This window comes from Molothrus ater, chromosome 12 (genome assembly GCF_012460135.2).
Source record: "Molothrus ater isolate BHLD 08-10-18 breed brown headed cowbird chromosome 12, BPBGC_Mater_1.1, whole genome shotgun sequence".
Taxonomy (NCBI): Eukaryota; Metazoa; Chordata; class Aves; order Passeriformes; family Icteridae; genus Molothrus; species Molothrus ater.
In genome coordinates this window covers 11,803,347-11,823,821 of record NC_050489.2, presented here as the reverse complement: position 1 = coordinate 11,823,821, position 20,475 = coordinate 11,803,347, and the positions used below count along the sequence as shown (strand labels likewise).

The following is a 20,475-nucleotide window of genomic DNA, read 5'->3' as shown; positions in this document are numbered from 1 at the left end:
AATGGTAGGATAGATTCAGTGTTTCACAGAAATTTGTTTGGAAGTATCTTGAAATTATTCAACTTTTCATTGTTTTAATACTAATCTGTGGGTTTGAGTGTTTCACATTATTAAAAACTGGCATGTGATAATTTTGTTATTCATTCTTTCAGATGTATAAAACAGTTTAAAGCATGCATTTCTTACTTGAAGGCAGAAGAGAAATTTTAACAATTGAAGGCTGTACCTTAATAATATTGAGTTCTGCTTAAAGAAAAAAGCACCATGGAAGGTCATTACGTTCTGTATGTTCCAGGTATAAAATTTGTATGGAGACAAGTACCTTTGGAAATAGTGCTTTTCATTATTGGTGTGGAAATGTAAGAAATTGATGTGGAAATAGAAGAAAGTGGTTTTAGTTCTAGTAAAAAAAAGTTAAATAAAATAATTAACTATTCTTCATTTATGTTGGGTTAAGGGTCACCTTTTCCTGGCTGATCTGTAAATTAAGAATAATGTGCTTATGGCTATTACTACTTATGGCAAAATTAACAAGGCAGAAGGAATATCTTGTAAAAAGGAGAACAATGTAACTTTGGAGAACTAAGCTATCTGTGCTATGCATCTTGATTCATGTTCCTAGAAGGTCTTGATTATTTCCATTCAATGTGTGGTTGCGAAATCTTCGTTGCATTACTGTGATTATTTTGCTGAAAGGAAAATGTAGAAATTAATCTGCCCACTGCATCCACTGGCCACCAGAAGGATGTGAACAATCTCCTGAAGGTTGAGCTGTGTAGGTTTCCAGCTTTTGGGATTTTGTTTTCAGCTGTCTGCCAAGCCAAGGACCAGCTGCCCTTGCAATGCTTTAACTCAAATAGTATTGACAAAAAACAAAAATTTCATTTCAGCTTTTAATTGACAGAAGTAAATTCTTGGTACATAATCCTTTTCTGTATACTCTAATGTGCATATTTGTCAGATTTTATTTAAATAATTTTATACACAATATTGGGATAATCTGTTACATTAATGCACAGCTTAAAACAGTTCTTATTTACACTGATCACAGAAAGACAGAGGTATGAGGACAAATACTTTACATTCACCATCTTTATCAGCATTTTAAGTATAGTTAACCAGCACACATCACACACATCCATATCCATATTTATAAGAAATGTAGTTGTTTCTAATTATACACATGGGCATGTAGATGTCTCCCTTGGAAAAAACAAAAAATTAATGAAAAAAATTTGAAATGCCATTTCCCCCAGATAACCAAAGACTTAAAAAAAAAAAAAAAGGGCAAAATTCACCTGCAGATTGCACAATTAATGGAATCAGGCATGGAAACATGGTGGCTGTGTTTGGACACTTTTGGTCACTGGGGCACTTTGGGGAGTATTTTTTACTAGTGGCAAGTTTTGAGCTCCTATGAAGACTTATTCCTGAAAACTACAAAGTGTTCTCTTGCTTTGGAAGTAGATCTACTGGACACTAACACATTTGGTTCAATGCTAAGTCATCTAACAACACAAAATTGCAGCCAAAAGATACTCTGGATTTTTTGGTATTATTTTAGAATATAAATTAAAAACACATGACTTCATTCCATGAGATTAAGGCAGCAATGGAGAATATTGTGCTACAATGTGCATTAGCTGTAGGTAATGTTCTATTCTCCTGTATCACATTTTACATTTATAATCAAAGGCCAACATATTATTGAACTAGACTGGCTGACTACAAAATCTTATAATGAAGAGATAGGTCTTGTGTGATAACCTTGTTACATCAAAGTTGAATTTCTCGCCTTACAATATACATATATTCTATGAAAATTAAAAAAACTGGTAAAAATATTAAAATATTTCCTATACAGAGGTACCCTTATCTAAGTTAAATTCTAGTCACTGCTATAAAAAGGCATTAAAAATTAAGTAAAACACTGGTGTAAACCAAGTAAATGCTCACTGTAAAGCTTTTATTTGTAAGGCAAATCTTCATTAGACCTATTAGGATTTATTTTCAAAATGTATTGTTTGGAGGTTCTCTCTTTGTAACTGATATTGCCCATAGCAAAGGAGAGCTAAGTCTTGCAGAAAGGTTCACAGAGAGTGCAAGGTAAATTACAAATGCAGGTCACCTTCAAGCTTAATGCCTCTTGGCAGTGACCAAGAAACAACATGACACCTTCAAAAGAACACCAGCTTAAGGCTTAGTAATTCTCTTAATTCACGGAATTTATTCTGTTTCCTTATAATGAAATTAGGCAACTCATGTTTAGTACAGCAGCTAAAGAAACACCTTAAAGGAGGAAAGCAAAGCACACAGGTGACTCAGTCTTGCTGTGAGTGCTTGGGCAGGAAAGGCCCCCTGTTCTTATGGGAATTAATGCAGTCATGGTTAATGTATACAAGGCTTAAACCACTCCATTTATCCCCTGCTCTTCCCAGCCACTCAGATCTAGAGACCTCCATGTCCTTCTAAGAGCTCAATTTCACTGAACCCAATCGTATCTGTGTCATTTATATTCTTCTGGTGCCTTCTGTTCTTGGCTGCTTCTGCTCCTCAGCCACACAGTGACTGCAGCCTGTCTAAGCACTGTCTGCTTTTTAATGGTGGTGCAAACCAATCAAATGCTCTACTTAAAAGTGACTGTATTATGTTATGTTTTTACTGATTGAATGCTTTTATTGCCCATGTAGCTCTCTGTAGTAGTCTCTGATGAATTTAGATGCACATAAATTTGGTCTAAATTTGACCAGTACCACTGTACAAATTATTCACTTTCCATTAATTAGCTACATAAGCTTACAATCACCAACAGGGACGTGGATCTGAATCAGAGGAAGGTAGCTGAGAAAGTCTCCTAAGTTGTTCAGGGATCTAATCTGAAACATCACATTAACCTTCATACTAAGAAAATTGAGTTCATACATGAGGTGATCTCTGGGCCACAAATATTCCTATTATTGAGAAAATAAAGTGTGTTAGAACAAAAAGATCCTAGTTTACTGCTCTGAGAGGCTCAGAGTTCACACAATTTCAGGTAGGGCTATATATTGTCATTTGTTCAACTGTAATAGCTTTCTAATATCTGGGTCCTTCAGGCTCACTTTAACATGTTTTAACATGGCACTACAAATAAAATATTAAGTCTCACCTCTTTTGAAATTGCTGAACTACAGTTTTAATTTTGTCCTTTGGCAAATGTTTATGAACTCCTTTCCTATTCCTCATGAAATTTAGTGAAGCAGTCCAGGATATGAGTGAAAGCTATCTACTCCCATAAAAGCAAGTATCTGCTAATTAATGCTGTATGAATTGAAAGAACTGCAAAAGAGACATTAACAGCAAAATAACTTTGATGTGGCCTCCTACAGCCTAACAGTACAAAAAAAAAAAACCTTAATTCATATCAAAACAATAGCATGAGAAGTAAATGCATATACAAGGTGTTTGGGCTTGCCCCTTTTAAATAACAACACTGAAATGGTATTTTGCTGAGAAGAAATGACCAAGTACAGGAAATTTCCTCTGGGAAAAGTACACACACCACACATTGCACGTGCAGTCAGGGAACATGCACAGTAGTAACAGCCAAGTCATTCTCCTGCATTCTAAATTTAAAATACTGTGTTTGATCCTGGATATCCTGCAGAATCCCTCGGTATGGCGAGATGTCTTTCAAGTGTTGCCAGGGTGTATGTCTCAGGTCATGACTGAACACAAGAAGGACTGATAAAAAAGATATTGGTCAAACAGGGTCCAGTAATAAATGGTACTAGTGCTCTTTGGATTATTGCCTTGAAAGGCTCACTGTTTCTTACAGAAATTTAAATCTGTGGAGTTTTAGTAATGTAGCTTTAAAGTAGTTCCAAGGATGTGAAGAATCTCTGGCTGAATGATGGCAAGGAAGGGTACAAAGAGAGAATGGAGGGTCTCTTTCCTTGGTGCTAACTAACTTTCTGTGGATTGATGAAACATTATGGATCACAGGCAGGTCTTTTTCACTGGTCAAAATAAGGTCAGAAGAGAGATACTGATAAATGGTAGCTGCTTCCTTTATCAGATTAAGAAAAGGCTTTTGAGGAAATATTTTCTAGAACTGTCAAATGAGCTCTTTAACTGCTTTACTGAATTCTTTCCATGGGCTTGTTACCCAAACAGTCAACATAATTAGCCAGCAGATGATTCTGCAACTTGTACCAAAAATTTTCTTCTTTAGGAAGTGGGCTGCCTACTCAGACAGAATATGCACAAAATTCCATGGGGGCATCTGGGACAGTGGCATTCCCCAGAGAGGGTCTGCTCTTGAAACAGGTGCAGCTGAGGGAAAGGGTGAGCTGTGGGCTGAAAAGTCATCAGAGTTAGGGCAAAACTTGCAGTTAAGTGACATGGATGATAAAGATATGACTGGAGGCTTTGGTCTTGCTTTCTAACTACAAATGTTTTAACTGAAGGGAGATGAGTATCTTTGTGGCATTTGATATTTTCCATATTGAAAATGTACCTGGGGACCCAGAGCAGGTGGGTAAGAGGAGGTGGGTGCCCATGCTATGGCTTCTTATTGGACTGTCTGTACCATATCACTGAGTGGAGGAAATGAACAGAACCTGGTCTTTGCAGAAGTATTTGTCATTTGTGTAGATGCTTGTTTGTGTCTAATGGCATCTTTCATCATCCAAGAGGTGTGAGGTAGTTCATCATCTTATTCTGTGGAGAATTGAAGACATTTGTCTCTAGAACAGAAGTCATTACTTGGGGGGAGACTTTCTTTGGGCAACATCTTGAATTTAAAGTCTACCTATGCAGTCATGCACTGTGTATTGTCTTATTCAGGTTATTTCTGGTAGTAAGATCCCTACTTCCTTTGGTAAGTCTTTTGACTTCTGTATAGATTGCAAGTTCTTTACCTAGAAAACCTCAGAAAAAGGTGGCAATAGTGCAGTGTAGTCCTGAGCTATAAATACTACATTAAACCAAAGTCATACAGTAACAGAAATAAAAATAATGCAGTAGGTAGTTGCCTTGGGAGTCAGTACTAAAAACACAATCAAACCCAAACACACTGGCTAAAGCTGATTTATTCCCTTGTTTGGTAGCTTTGCTCCTATGTCAGAGCAGAGTGGTGAGGAAATGTAACTTTTCCTGCATGGGGTGGTGCTGATGGACTGTGTCACAACTGAACATTGGTGGAGGTTTTTAGCATTTCCAATCATGAACCAACCCAACAGTGTGTAAAGTGACAACCTATTAAAGCTCCATGTTAAACAGCCCCTAGAAGTTTCTAAACCTGATAATTACATCTATGCTGAGAAGATTTTGAGCCATGCCAAGACAGTGACTGAAGCAGCTGTATTGTTGAAAAATAGGCTTTAAAACAATGGATTCTCATGAAGTTTGGCAAACAATAAAAATGAGATTAACTGAGAAGTTGGTGGGATTACTTTTTTGAAGCCTTCAACATATTTTCACTATTTAGCCTCTTGTGTAATTACAGCATTAGAACTGCAACATTTGGAATTCCTTTATTATTGAAATACATTTAATAACAGGGTTTAAGCAGCTATTGGCCATCAGCTGGGCCAGAAAATAAGACTTCCTTTATAATTAGAAAAAAGTATTCTTTGGGTTTAAATCCCTATTTAAATAAAACTGTTTGTCACAGAGACTCTTCAAGAGGAGGACAACACTTGATTCATTCTGGAGTATTGAATATGTTGGAGGAAGAGAATGAATAAGGAGAGAAATTTCCCTTTCATTATTTTGAACAGAAATCAATGTTAAATGGAAAAGGCCTAAAAGCACTTGGCACTTTAGAACTTGGCTATTTAAAAAAAGAAAACAACAAAAATTGTTTTATAAATAAAAAAGGCCCGTCTAAGGTTTTTTAAAAAAGAGGAAGCACTGCATACATTTAAAAGACAAGCTCAACTGAATGTGTACAGACAAAAAAAAAAAAAACAGAGGTAATGTCCAGAGGTAACTCTGGGTTGGATCCAGCAGAGAAGCTACTGCCTCTGCAAATTACTTTAGACCTAGTGACAAATAATCACAAGAACTAACTCAAAGCTACTCAATGTAGTGATCACTTGAAAGGTACTACAGTGACAAGTGACCACAGAATAAGAACAGCACCCAAATGCAGAGTTTGTTCTGTATCTTCTACTTTGCATAATACTACTTGAGAACAGAGCTGGAATAGGTTTAGAGAGCTAAACATACTTTTAAATTAGTTAACAAAAATCTTACTATGTTTTGGTAGGTGAATCCTGATTAAATTATTATATGTTCACAGCAGGGGAATAAAGCCAGATTGGTTTTTTGCGCCACTTGGTAATTATATAATTTTAAAATTAACCCTTCTTCTGCATTGTATTTTACGTTCTTTATTTGGAACAAAATACAACAAAAAGGTGAAATCTGTCTATTTGGATGTAACTTTCATGCTTAGCTGGAAAAGTCTGCAGAGTGTGGATCATGATAAAGCCATTCCAATTGTGGATATAAGGGAATATCTCTTTCATGAAGTACACTGTGATATTAAGCTGTGTTCTGCACTAGCAACTGTAACAGGAACTCTCTTCCTGCTGCTCTGCAGCTTCAGTGCAATTAAACTGGTCAGAAAATGGCATGGACATGTACAGCAAAGACAATGCTCTTCACCAAAGAAGGAACTAATAACAAACCACTGAAAATCAAGCACTTTCAGAAGAATGCAAACTCACATCCCAAAGGACAGTATGGCAAGAAAGCTAATGACATGAGGACATTGTTAAAATTGCTCTTTTTGTCATAACTGAGATGTAATCTTTCCTTAGATCTAAGAGTGCTCAGGTGTTGTTGGTTTAAAATAGGTTGTGGCATGAATATCTGAAGAAGTTATTACTGTCAGAAAAGTTTAATTCACTTCTTCACAATAAAAAAGCACTTAACTTATGCTGATTGTTCTTTTCCTCTGCTCCCCCCTCCTCCACTTCTGCCTATAGCAAAACTCACAAGTTTTGGTCATGTAGGGATCTCATGGCACCAAAGGATGCAAGAAAACTTAAATGGAGTCTTTAAAGATCATTTGAAGCCAAGTAATAGAAGGGAGGCATTGACAACAGAGAGCAGATGTCTTCCCTCACAGAGTCAGTAGATAAGCTCTGGGCCAGCCTGGTCCAAGCATGAGTGAGGGAGCTTTGAACTTGACTTTTCTGTATTCTCAGTTTAGCTGAACATGGTCTTTTTTCTTGGTCTGTTGGTTGTCATATAGTTAGCCAGTGTTGGAGCTGTAAGGAAACAGAAGAGGTTGTTAAGTTACATCATTGATTCAAATGATGATGCTGACAGATACATTTTTTGACAAATCTAGAATTACAAAGAAGTTTCAAAATAATGGATAAATTTGCATCCTGTAACTAAGTTTCTGTGCAGTCCAGTTTGCAGTGAGAAATGTGCTGAATGTAAAGGCTACTTAGTCAGATCTCAATTAAGTCTTAAAGTTCAGAACTGCCAGACACATATGAGAATAAAATATTTGTATTTGTTTGGTTACAGTAAGCAGTGTTTTATTTAAAGCCCTAAACATTGTGAGTAAATCACTAAATCTGCTTTAGCACTAACAAAGCCATTCCTGCCTGTTCATTGAAGATGGCAGCCAATTAAAATGTTCTCATATTTAGCAGGGTTTGAGGTAACTTTGGTGGTTTACTTCTGAGGGCAGCCTTTACTAATTTATGTGAAATTAATTTGCCACCTTTTGGTCATAGATTTGTGTTCAGAAGACCAGCACTGTGGTGTGGCTGTTTATAGCCCTTTCACTCAGGAACATCTGTCCCTGGAAACATTGAGTAAGAGCAGGAACAGTAAATCATCTGACAACTGAGGGCAGAAACAGAAGAAAGAGAAGGCAGGAAGAGGTGTTGTGCTATTTTATATTCTTGGCCACATCAAATAAATTGTGGTCATGAAACAGGAAGCCTATTTGTGCTTTCATTCTGCATCCCATAAATCTACACAGATTATTTCCTTTAAAAGCCAAAATTTACTTCAAACAATATCTTTCAAAATAAGCAAAAGTCAGTTTTAGTTTTTCAGTATAAACATACAAACCACCACTATAAAATCTGGGTCACATTTTGTAGAGGTGTGCATATTTCTAGTTGCTTTCAACTTTGAAGACAGAAAGTGGTCCAGCATGAATGCTGATGAGTGTAACAGGCTTCACATTTGCATCCTTTTAATCTTCTACATAAAGGAGTTTATTTCAATAAGCTCATTTTATTTGCTAAAAGGAAAGCAGTATTTGGAAACCTATAGCATATTTTTCATGGCTTCTGAAGTCTCCAGCAGTGTTTTCAATCAACTCTAGTCCTGTGGGGAAAGTCATTCCATGTAACCTGGTACATCATTTTATGATTTATTATAGGTAAGCTCTGACACTGGATATTTTTTGCTGTTTACTATGTTTTGTGGGACATAATTGCAGTTTCAGAAACATGATTTCAGCTTGCTGTGCAGTAACTGAGTGACAGGCCATGACCTCTTCAAATGCACATGACAGTTTGGAAATACCTTTGTTTATTGCTGAAATCTTACTGTATTCAAACACAATGTAAAATACCAGATTCAGGGCTCTCCTTAGGCAAAGAAGGAAGGTCCCAAAAGCTTTCCAAAAGGGTTGTTGCATGTGGTACTGAGCCTCCTGTGTCTTGTTGTGCTGGCAGAAATAAAGAGCTACAGGCCTGCTAAGGTATCCAGCATGGGGAGATTGCTGCAGAGCTGTAGTTGCTGCTAAAGGCAGGAAAGGGTTGGTATCAGAAGAAAGAAGCATGTGAAAGGTGTACTAACCTTAAACTGCCTGACATTTCCTTGGGCCACGAGTTGGTGCTCATTTTCAGGTGTGATGCAGTAAGCTAGTCTCTAAACCAGAGAGGAAGAAGAGGAAAAAGTCAGCCATATGAAGTGGGATTATGTATGTAATCCTCAATCTATAGTGGGGAAGTAGCATGAACTTTATTTAAAATGGTAACTTAAATCTTTAATATCACTGCATCATGTGCCTTTGCTCAGTCACTGAGAGAATAAGCCTATTATAAGCCCTTGAGTGTTAGCCTTTAATATAAGAAGCAACAGTAGAAAGTTTATGCAAATACTAAGTCCAAATATTTAGTAAGTGCATATAGAAAAGAATATCAGGAACAAGTTGGTATCACAGGCCTTAGATTGTCTAAATTCATGCTTTTCTGTGAGCGCTGAGGGTTGGCCAGTCTCAGACTGGGGGAGGAAGGAGGGACTGGGATTTCCCAGCTCATCCCCCCTGTCTACCCTGTGCTGTGCCCTTTGAGATACACAGATTTTGGGTTATCAGGAACTTTCAACTAACTTAAGGAGTTCCCATTAAATTAGGTTCATACCTCTCCCCATCCCTTCAAGAGCCTCGATTTGGGGCATCATCTTGGAGCTAGTGACTTGGATGCCATGTATTGTCCTTTTGCCATAATGCTTGTGGGGAAAGTGGGGAGCTGCTCTTTGCAGGAGCACTAACAGACAAACCAGAACTTGCTAACAGTACCCATGAATGAGAGAATGTGATTTTGGCCACAGGCTTCTACATCCCCCTGTCAAAACTTGAGCAAGAGGACAAAAGCCTGATGAGCCAGTATAAAGTATTCTTTGAGACTTGAATCCTCCTGGAAAAATGTGTTTGTAGCCCTTCCCAGGATGGAACAAAACAAAGGGCTTATGGAATTGCTGGAAATGAGATCTAGAAATTGTGTGCAACATTGAGGTGTTAGAGCTGATGAAAACAGGGCAGCTGAGGAATTCCAGCTTTGGGGCACCTTTCTGAGGTGAGCACTACATGAGGTGACTGTAATGTTTCAGAGACAAGACCTTTGTTCTTTTGGGTTGGCTGGGTCAGTGTGAGGGGGATGTGACCCATCTATTTTGCATGTAAAGGTTGAGATCCTACTTTCTGCTTAATTCTGTGTGTGGTGTTGGTTCAGTGATTTGCCGAAGAGCATCAAAATCTTGCTACACCACTGTGTAAGTGTAGCTATAGGAAAGGAGAGCAGTAGAGCTTAAGTGTAAGTCAGGGGGTCTATACAGGGTTATAAAATCATGATGTGATGGGGAAAAAACCTGGTGCTGTATAATGGTGAGGAGCCTTCTGAGCACTGTTAGAGGTTTTAAGACTACAGATAATAGTGAGGGTATATAGACAGTGAAGGTAAAGTTAATATGATGGTAAAAATGATATGGCTAGTGAGCCCTAATCATGTGCCTTTTTGAACTGATAAATAAAGAAAAGTACAGAACAGCTTGAAGACCATACCTCATAGCTGAATTTGAAGATAGCATAATTTGTACATTCTTTGTTAATAAACAAAAATCTAATCTCATTAACTGGATCAATTACATGCATAAAAAATAATTTTTCACAATTATTATGGTGCTGTCTGGAAAGCTAATTTCTGTCTAGAGACTCAAACAGGATGCAGTAATCCTACCTCAAACCACTGATCCACCTGACAGATGGATTCAAAAGGTCACTCATAAGTAATAAGTTTTGGGAGAGAAATAAACTGCCAACTTAGAGCCAGCCATTTCATTTCACAGCAGCATTTCATGACATTTGATTAGTGTTGCACTTACTTCTTTAAAGGTGTTGCACTTACTTCTTTAAAGGTCCCACGCACATTCATGAATTTATAGATGATGTAGGCAGGCACGAGGATCATGGAGGACAATGCTATGCCCCAGCCAATGCGGTTTGCCCACAGAGGGAAGGTGTAGTCATCATAGGTCAGAGGCTTGAAATTTATTATGCTGACTATCACCACAAACTGGGGAAGAAAGTATAAAATGAACCACAGTTTTAAGATGAAGAGCCTTACTGGAAGTGATTCCAGGTGTTCTATTAGGCAGCCACCCTAAAGTTTAAAATAAACCAGCTTTGATTTACCTTCAGCCTGTTTACTTTGTGCCTCTTATTGCTTAAGCTGTTGAAGTTCTTCATGTGTTTGCTAGTATGAACAGATTACTTTAGCTACTGTGGATGCAGATTATTTGAAATTTTGGTGAGAAGATCCAGTCACTCAGACTGTCCACTACTGCCTCATTTAAACTAGTGTTTCAGATGTAGAAAAGTGATTCTGTAGTCAAGAAAAAACTGCAGGATCTATTGTTTTTACTTTCTTTGTTTTCCAGAATTATTAGACTTCCTTTAAGAGCTTTGTACCCATTTTTCAGCATGATACGTGTACTGAGGAAAGCTAGAGCAGCCTTATGGCCTGGAAAACAAAGTTGCTTTTTTCTTCCTGTGCTTCCCTGTCCAGTGCTAGATGCAAGAAGGAAAGAGTGGTGTACCACCCTACTTCTGTCCTGTTAAATCCAGAATCCATGTGGGTTGTATAACATGCAGGTATCCTTGATTTGGTTCTTTGGGGCTGTATGTTCTGCTCTATATTTCAATTTCCAATTGAAAAATATTTTGAGCCTAGGGTTTTAAAGACTACACCAGGATAATGTGGGTTAAAGAAGATCATAGTGTAGAATCTGGTTAGAAAAATACTAATTCTATTTTGTGAGTTTTCTTGGGATTATGCTTATAGCTGCAGATAATATGGAGAAAGAGCTTCAAGAACTTTCAGATGGAAAAAAAGAAGTGTGCATTGTGATGGCTGAGAGATGTGTTATTTACAGATTTATTCTGACTTATGCTTTCAGGCTTTTCTAGGAAGGCATTGAGGCTCTTTCACCAAGACAGCTTAAACTACCTGAAGGTTAAACTGGTGGGCTCTCCACCTTTAGCTAGGTTGTTACAACACTCATGATAAAATATTAATTTTCAACTGTCTCCTTGTGTGCAAAATCAAAGGATGCTTGCTCCAGCCTTTTCCCATTCTGCTTGAGTCAGCCTGCTTGATGTGCTGCAGGATATAGTTCCATAAAAGTTCCTTTATAGAACTGTGTTTAAAAGGATAATTAATACAGGCTTGGTAGGTGTTTATGGATGAATTGGGGTCATAGCTTATATATTTAAAAAACCATGGACCTGTTCTGAAAGGCTACCAGTGTATATTTGCAATACCAGTAATGCTTTAAGGTTGCACAGCTTTAATGCAAGTAATTGTCTCCTAAAGTCATAATAAGTTCAAATTTCTGTGTTATTATCCTGACCTTTTGATTTACAAATATGCACAGGAAGAGATTCCAATATAAAACTCGAACTTAGTACTGAATCTAACCTTTACACAAAGCAACCAAATTCACACTTTGGGATTTTTTTCTCTAATGCAATGGAACACTTGTTTTTTTTCCAACAGGCAGCTTACAAGGTGTATTTCATACAATTCTTCAGTGTTTCACACAGCTAATTATAGGTGGTTGTAGTTGTATAATTTTTTTATGGTGTGATTTCCCAAATTGGGGATCCTGGTGTCCTCCAATCAAAAATACATTTTTGCTAACACAATCTCTTACCCCTGGCTAACTTATTTTACCGAGGGAATGGTTTGTGTTTAATATGCAGAGGTGCTGCAGGGACAGGGAGGACACTGCCTAAGTGTTCCCTAAGAAAAGCTGCCCTCTTAAAATCATGCTAGAATAAAAGAACAGAAGAAGACCACAACCACCATTAGCTTCTCTTCCACAACTGAAATGTAGTATACAAAATATACCCAGCATATAATTTCAAGGACAAAAAAAGAATTAAATTGGACTGTCTTCTATTCTTCCCAACAGTATCTGGCACACCAGTAGGTATCTTGCTCTTGGTATCTATTGTGTATTCTGGGTAGCAATGCACTGGTATTCATTTCATGATGGAATAATTATCAGCACTTACCAATAAAAAAGCAGGACTAACAAACTTCCAGCAGAGTCTCCAGTAGAGGCCTGGTTTGAAGCCCATCATTTGTTGGATGTCTTCACTGAATCTGTCCACACCTAGAGGGGATGTGAGCAGATGCAAGCATGAGACTGACTTTAGTCTAAACTGATGAGATGCTGGCATACCCAAAGTATCTTTTTCAGAAACCAGACGTGAATGACTTCCAAATCAGAAGGCATAAGAAATAACAACATTAATCTCCTTTCCTTGTCTAGGTGTCTCTTTGACACTATATCTGACTTAAATACCTGTTGCAGACAGCGGCATTATCACTGAAAAGAGGCATTTCCAAAATATCTAGAATTTAGGTTGTAAATAGTACACAGTTTTTTTTAAATAGTTACGGATTATTGTAACCTAATTCCTCTGGTATTATGAGTACACTGCAGGAAAATGTAAACCCTTACATAAACTGCTTGCTGATAATGAGGTAGATTCATAAGATTCTTAATTTATCAAAGGGGATTTCTTTGTTCCACTTAAGACATACTTACTTTTCAGTTTTTCATTGAACATCACCGAATGTTCTTTATTACAAATATAATTTCATATTTATGACTTTTCCAGAAAACTCAGGCAATTCTTCTTCTGTTTATTGTAAATATCTACAAAACTGCACCACATTAGAATGGGATGATTAACACTAATATAAAATGGGGAAAAAAGTGTCCTTCTCTGTCTTCTGTAAAAAGAAAACAATATCTGACTTTACACTTTAGAGACAGTGGCTCTGTGCATTCTGTCATGTCAGACTATTTGTTTATCACTTATTTTGCTCAGTGTGTTCAGAAAGTTTACTTATAATCATGAACCCATAAGGTAAACAGCAGAAATGCAGCTTTTTTCTATGACTATTTGTTTATAAGAGGACATGTATAGTTTTTTATAAAGATTTCTCTTTATGTGGATCAGTTCAGCACAATTTGTTTAATTTATTTAATGTAAATTATTGGGACAGCTTGAATTAGTCCATTGTACATAATAGGATGCAAAATGTTTTCAGGGTGTGGACACTTGAGTGTAAATGTCTTGAAACAATTTCCAGCCCCCAATAATATGTCCAGGTGAAGAGAAATAGCCAGGAAGGATCTGCAAATGCTCTTTAAACTTAATCTGATTCTATTTGCAGTGCTTTCTGTGAACTTTAAAGTGACTGAATTTTAACTGCTATGAACACTGACTGAAATTTATCATTGTGGAGAAGGTCAAAGACAAAGGTATATCAGAATTTTATTCAAATGTTTCCAGACAGATGCACTTGGAGCTCAGACAGTGCTTGGTGCTCAATTTCTGCTGAAAATGGGGGATGACTGGGCCATGCTGTCAGACTGCACTTTTCCACAATTTGCTTTTTCAGTACTGCATGTCTTCAAATAATTGTTCTAAGAATCAACCTTTAAGCAGAACACAGCCATAGCTACAGATAATGGTACCTGTAGGGCTTGGTTTCAGAGATACTTAAAATTTATTATCAGGAGCTGGTTAAATACCAGAAATAGAATATTCACCAGGAAGATGATATCAGGGTTGCACATGAGGAAAATTGTAACAACTTAGCAGTCATAACTAAGGAACATCTGCACAGTAAAGAAAACTAGCTCTCCCTTCTCTTACATACACAGTTGGCCTTTGCGAGAAGAAACTTCACAGTAAATGGTCATAGATATAATTTGAACTAAATTTCCGTGTTTTTAGTCTGTGCCAAAATGTCAACGCTTGCCTTTAGGCTGGCTTAATATTCAGCTGGGTCATTAAGGCAAGAGGGGTCTATCAGAAAAAGAGGCAGACAAGATCATGCCAGATTTAATAAGTTTAAATAGCACCTGGGGCTGTAATAAGTTCTTTATAAAGCAACAGGTCATGCTGTGTCAGTAGAAACATCTGTCAGCTGCTCAAGAAAAATGAATAGATATTTTCCCAGTTATGGGGATGCTGCAGGAAGAAAGGAAAAAATGATAAAGACAGAGGGTGTAAAACAAAATTTGACTAACTTTGGCCTGGTTTGTGAATCACCTACAAAGCTTAGCTACTGTAAAGTGCAGTAAATCCTGTTTTAGTAGTAGCAGAAAGTAACTTTCCCCTAAAAACTGAAGAAGCCTCTACTTCCAAGCTAAGCTGGGACCACTCATCCACATTCAGCTCTTTTTCAGGGATTAAAGACAGCTGTCTGTGAAATAAAGTGCCTCCGTTATTTTGAGAGACAACAGCCCATGCGCTGCTTGCTCCATGCTGATGTTGGGTGACAAAATTGGTGCATTAAAACTAGAAAGTATTCCTTTAATAGATTGAACAGCTTTATGCATGGATGCCATTCTTTCACTTCACTCACTCTCCAACAGTTCTTTAACTGCACGATAAAGTTTGTTTGGTTAGAAGAACATGGTAAGGCAGAATGGATGGATAAATAAGTGACTGAGAGAGGCAAATAGCAATAAGAATCAAAATGTCTAAGAACCCTCTGAATCATATATTAGCTATAAGCACCATGTCTGAATAAAAATGAAAAGGGCTTTCAGAGGAAGAACAATCTTATTGGGAATCAGGGCAACTCATTCAATACTGGCTTAAAGGGAAGAAGATTTGCAGGCTGCTATGGCATTGAAACCTGGTAATAGTGAAAAGAGTTGAGATCAGCCAGGAACTAAAGCCTGAGATAAAGAGGAGATTAGGAAGGAAAAGAAGAGGTCATTTTTTTAGGTGGCTATAGCACATCACTCTACTCTGATTGGCATAGAGTGATTCCAGTCTGGTGCCAGAGGTCAACTAAATACTCCTAAAGCTTGACACATTTGGGATGAAGTAAATCACTACTCCCTTTTTGTAGTCTAAGTTATTATCAAATACTAGAAATATATTTTCTGGTATCTAGTGTGTTGGGTATTTTATACCATTCTATGAAATAAATAAACTGCTAGTGTTTTACAATGAAATAGAATATTGTCACCAACAAAAGGGATGGATGTAGGAATTATTATAACTCTCTAAACACCACCTTTATTTGTGTTGTGTGGAGCGTCCTTGAGATTGGCCCTGGGGGACTAATGAAAAGTGAAAACAGGTGAGTCTGTATTTAGGCTAATCTATTTCTTTTTGAAATACCAAGTCTAAATCTGCTACTGCAAGTCATCAGCAATACTAAGAGTCATAAAATACTGGCAAAAGGAGTAACTTTTCCATCCCATCACAGTCCCTTTCACAAGGCTGTTTGCTTTGGCTTTGTGCAGGGTCTCAAAGTTTGGCCCACTGAATGTCTGCATTCCTGTCACTGCTCGTAAATCAGGTGAAATCACTCTATGAAACCTGACTTGTCATGGTTTTGCGTATTAAAGGCTATTTTCCCTTAAAATGATGTGTAAGCCCATCATGAGCACTTGGAATTTTAGAAAAGCTTTTGCACATGCAAAAGGAAGAGCTTACCATAAAACCAGGAAACTCCAATTGCCTCCATTAGAACAGCAAACAATATTGAAGTCCCAGCTGCAAATGTGTCCAGAAGTGTGAGCACATAAATTCCACCCTGAATGGGGAGTTAAAAGATGCAAGGACATGAAGTTACAAATAGAATAATCTCAAAGTTTAGTATCCACTTAACAGAAATCTGCTTTACTTGAAGCACTGATCATAATCCAAGTATTTTAGTATGGATCTGATGCATCAGACACAGGCTCATATTTGCATACAAAATAGTGGAATCAGGTTTGCAACTCTTCTAAAGAGGCTTTTTTCCACCTGTGTCCTCACTTCACTGTGAAACAGAAATCCCAGCTTAGATGAATGAGTTCTCGCGGCACTCCTGTTCAGTGGAGGTTTGGGGAAATGATCAGCAGCTTGTAGGGCAGGGCCTGTTTGTAGCAGTTAATGAAGAACTTCCCAAATTAATGGCAGGAATGGAGCACTCCAAGAGTTTCCATAGGCCCTTATCAGTCACTTTGTTCCTGAGGCCACTTGCTCTGCAGGCCAGTGAGTCTGCAGTGTTGGTCTGATTTCCTTTTTCCCTGACTGCCTGCATCTCTCACCCACTGCTCCTCCTAAGGCAGGGGGGATGTTAATTCTGTCACCAGCACAGCCAGAAGCTGCTGTGCCCTGTCCAGTCTCTGGGCTCTGGTATTTGCAAACCTTTGCTCAGTGGGACAGCAAACCTTGTCTTCCTTCACAACAGCACATTTTGTGCTTCAGTGGTTCATGACTGAGAGCTGGAAATGCATTTACTGAAATCTTGTTCAATTTTTCTTTTTTTTTTTAGCTGCAATTTCTCTACTTTTTGCTGTGTTTTGCAGTGTTGTGTGTATTTGTGTAAATTACTACTCATTTTACTGAGTTTTAGCTACAGCAGAATGGAAAACCATGAGATGCAGATTCGTTTCAAAATGAACCCGGATAAAGAGTGTCAGGGAACTCTGTCACACATAAACAGCTGAAATGTTTGCAATTGTAGTAGATTTTTGTTAAAATATCTTTTTACAACCAAACTTAATCTGATTATGCCTGTTCAGAAAGGGAGGAAAAAAGGAATTATTTTCTGTGTTTTTACCACCAATGGTATAAATAGCACTTGTATTATTTAAATCTGTAGGTGATTTTAGTCTCTGTAATCAGCTGCCTTTTATTTTTTTAAAATATGTTTTTTTTCTGAAACAGCTGTGCATATTTACAAAAATAGGGAGAACAGTACTCAGGCCTCATGTAGGTTTTTAATTCTGTGGGGACTTGTCCGGAAATGGAATGAAGTTTGGTTGTTGTGTTAGAAAATGTTGCTTCTTAAATGACATTTGAGTTTGACCTCTTGTTTTTGCTCTACATCTGCTCCAAATGAATGCATTTGCCATCAACCTTAGCAAAGTGAATTACTAATAAGATTTTGTAAGAAACATGCTTGTTCCAGAAACAGGTACTTTTGAAAATAAAACCTTAAAAATTCAGGGGGCAACAATCAAACAATTTCATGTGACGTTCCCACAAGGGTTTTCCCTTTTATTTTTTGCACATCAGAAATGTTGTTCCTTAGTTACATGAACCAATACATTTGGGCTATTCTGGACAGTTTGTAAAGTCCAGCTAGGGGGGGTGAACTTCAGCCTAAACAGGTGCCATTATTTAAAAGCTCAAGTTAGGTCATTATTCTGAATAACTTTAGCACACTTGGAGGCAGTGGAATTGCACCCACTAGTACTTGTCCTGGTTCTTAACACTGAATTTTTTCCGATATTGTACTTCAGGAAATTTTATTGCAGCTGCAACTTTGAATAAGCAGGAGTATGCTCAGTGTTTAGGTATCAATAGAAATAGTATGGTATTAAAAGGATAGGTATTTTAAATATTTTTAGAGTCTCAAATATTTCTCAGTTTGAGGAAACTGGATCAAAAAATATTGGGGTATTTTAATGTAAAAAGAACTTTGTTATTTATAAACTTATCCCATTTCAGTGATCTTAATAATAGATGTAGAAACCATCTCTAGGGATAGAGAGAGGTTCAGCACATCTGCTTTCATGGTGCTTTCTTAAAGTTTCAGTTGTTTTCTGAGAATTTTGGCATCTTTGTTAACAGGCCTCTCTCTGTCTTTTTTATGGTCAAAAAAAAAAAAAAGAGAAAATTCTCTCCTGCCTAGAACACATTAATTTCATTCCTTAATTAGTTATAAAAAGCCAGATGAGGCAAAACATTCAGTCTGATGGTAGTGATAAATGCAGGTTACTAAATGTTCAGGATAAGCTTTCTTTGTGCTTTATGTGGTGTTAACAGTAAAAGATGTCAAGATCAAGGTTCATGAAGGAACATGAAGAAACAAGGTGGGGAGAGGAGGTCATTACTCTACACTCTTTCCATAAGAAGTGAGTGTCTTTTGCTTTCTTTAAGGAGAGAACAGCCAGGTCTGGTCACTTGAAATTCTTAGTTCCTCACAGAGAAATAAGCACTCTACACAATTCCATGTAATGTGATTAAAAAATCCAAAACCAACCAACCAAACAAAAAAAAAACAACCAAAAAACCCACAAAACAACAAAAAAAAAAAAACAGCAAAAAACCCCACCAAACAAGCCCAAACAAATGCAAAAGAAAGCACACAGAACCAAATAAACCCAGCAGTAGCAGAGACAGTTGTTTGGAACAAAGACTTATAGGTTGATAGCAACAAGGACTTTGGTTGATAGCAAATGATCTTGTGCCAAAAACCAGAAAAGCTTCATATGTCAGATTAAAAGTGATGTCCTGAACAGAGTTTTTAAAGAACTAAAACTTATATTAGAATCATCTGAACCTATCCATATTTCATCTAACAAGGTTAATGACATATTTTAGGTAATATTTTGATGGAAACTTTTGTTGTACTTACATTGGTAATGCAAAAAAGAGCAAGTAGGAAAGTGCCAAAAGAAACACCAAAGGTGAAGAGCTTTCTGTGCTGCTTCAGAAGGTGGAAATCATCTGCCAGGCCAGTGATGACAGCCTCCATCCCACCCATCTGAGCAGGGGAAGGCAAAAACTCTGTTAAACACTACTGGCTGTGGAAATAGAGACTGAAGAATGCAAAGCAGTTTGTGAAATTAATACACAACCACTCTGTGGTTTCTGATATTTCAGCTGTAGGTCACTGGTGATACGAGGATTTCTTTTCTTCTGGTAAAGGGCTGGGTCAGGGAACTGGACATCAAGAGGGGAGGTTGTTGCCTCCACAGCTGTATCCTCTGAGGACTCTTGGCTGACTCAACAGAACAATAAGTAGACAGTACTTTGGGGAAAATAACATACATTTGAATATACTCTGGGGGAAAAGCTGCTAGCTTAAGTAGCTAAGCTCTTTAACATCCTTCTTAAATAAGGACAAGCACCTAAAGGAAATGTACTGAACAAAGATTGGCATTAGCCATTGATTAACAAAATCCAGTTTGACAAAAGTCTTTACAGATTTGGAAGAATTACTACAAAGGAAGCTTGATATATTTTTTTTGTTCACAAAATGAAAGAATTTTACTTTGCTTTCTAGAAGTTAATGAGGAACATTAGCTATTGTTTTGCAATACAGGAAAGGTGCTTTCCAAATTTTCATTTAAATTGCTGGATTATGTAGGTAGTTATGAATTTTAATTTCTTTCCATTAATGAAAACATTCTGCCCAGAACCTCCAATAAAAAGCTAGGAAAATAAATTTCAGTCTTTTATCATAGTAAACAAATGTATTTAATATTTTGGAGAGGCTTAATTCTATGCTTTTTGTGATGCTAAAAGACTAAGGCAAGCCCTGAAGTGCCTGGTGCAATACAATAGCTGGTTAAGAGGGGCTGACATAGTCTGTTTCTTTCCTATAAGACTGTGATTAAAATATTCCTGATTGAATCAGTAACAGAGAATTACCACCATAAAAAGTACTGTGAGACTTGAGTTTTCTTTGGGAAATCATGACAAATCTTGAACCAGTAAATCCTTCCCCTTTTAGAAGGAAGGAACTAAACTTGGCCACAGTTCACTAGTTCACTGTGTTTTAATTAGCTGCAGGTGAAAGATATTTCTCTATTTGTAGGAATAATATGTTCTGTAATCTAAAGTGTCTTTGTCACGTGTATGTTTCTTTACATTGCCCTACATTTACTGCTGTTGCAAAGTTAACT

At 37.3% G+C, this 20,475-nt stretch overlaps 1 protein-coding gene across 1 annotated transcript in view; it reads right to left on the bottom strand.

Annotated features, from left to right (window-relative positions):
- Positions 1-879: 879 nt before the first annotated feature.
- The window catches only part of SLC6A2 (solute carrier family 6 member 2), a 60,049-nt gene continuing 40,453 nt past the window's right edge, over positions 880-20,475 (bottom strand). The window contains exons 9-14 of the mRNA XM_036390530.2: positions 19,203-19,331; positions 16,286-16,385; positions 12,824-12,924; positions 10,653-10,820; positions 8,824-8,895; positions 880-7,262 (exon numbers count right to left, since the gene is read on the bottom strand). Coding sequence (XP_036246423.1) covers positions 7,239-7,262; positions 8,824-8,895; positions 10,653-10,820; positions 12,824-12,924; positions 16,286-16,385; positions 19,203-19,331 — 594 coding nt within the window. The 3' untranslated portion in view covers positions 880-7,238. The remainder of the gene's footprint in view (positions 7,263-8,823; positions 8,896-10,652; positions 10,821-12,823; positions 12,925-16,285; positions 16,386-19,202; positions 19,332-20,475) is intronic.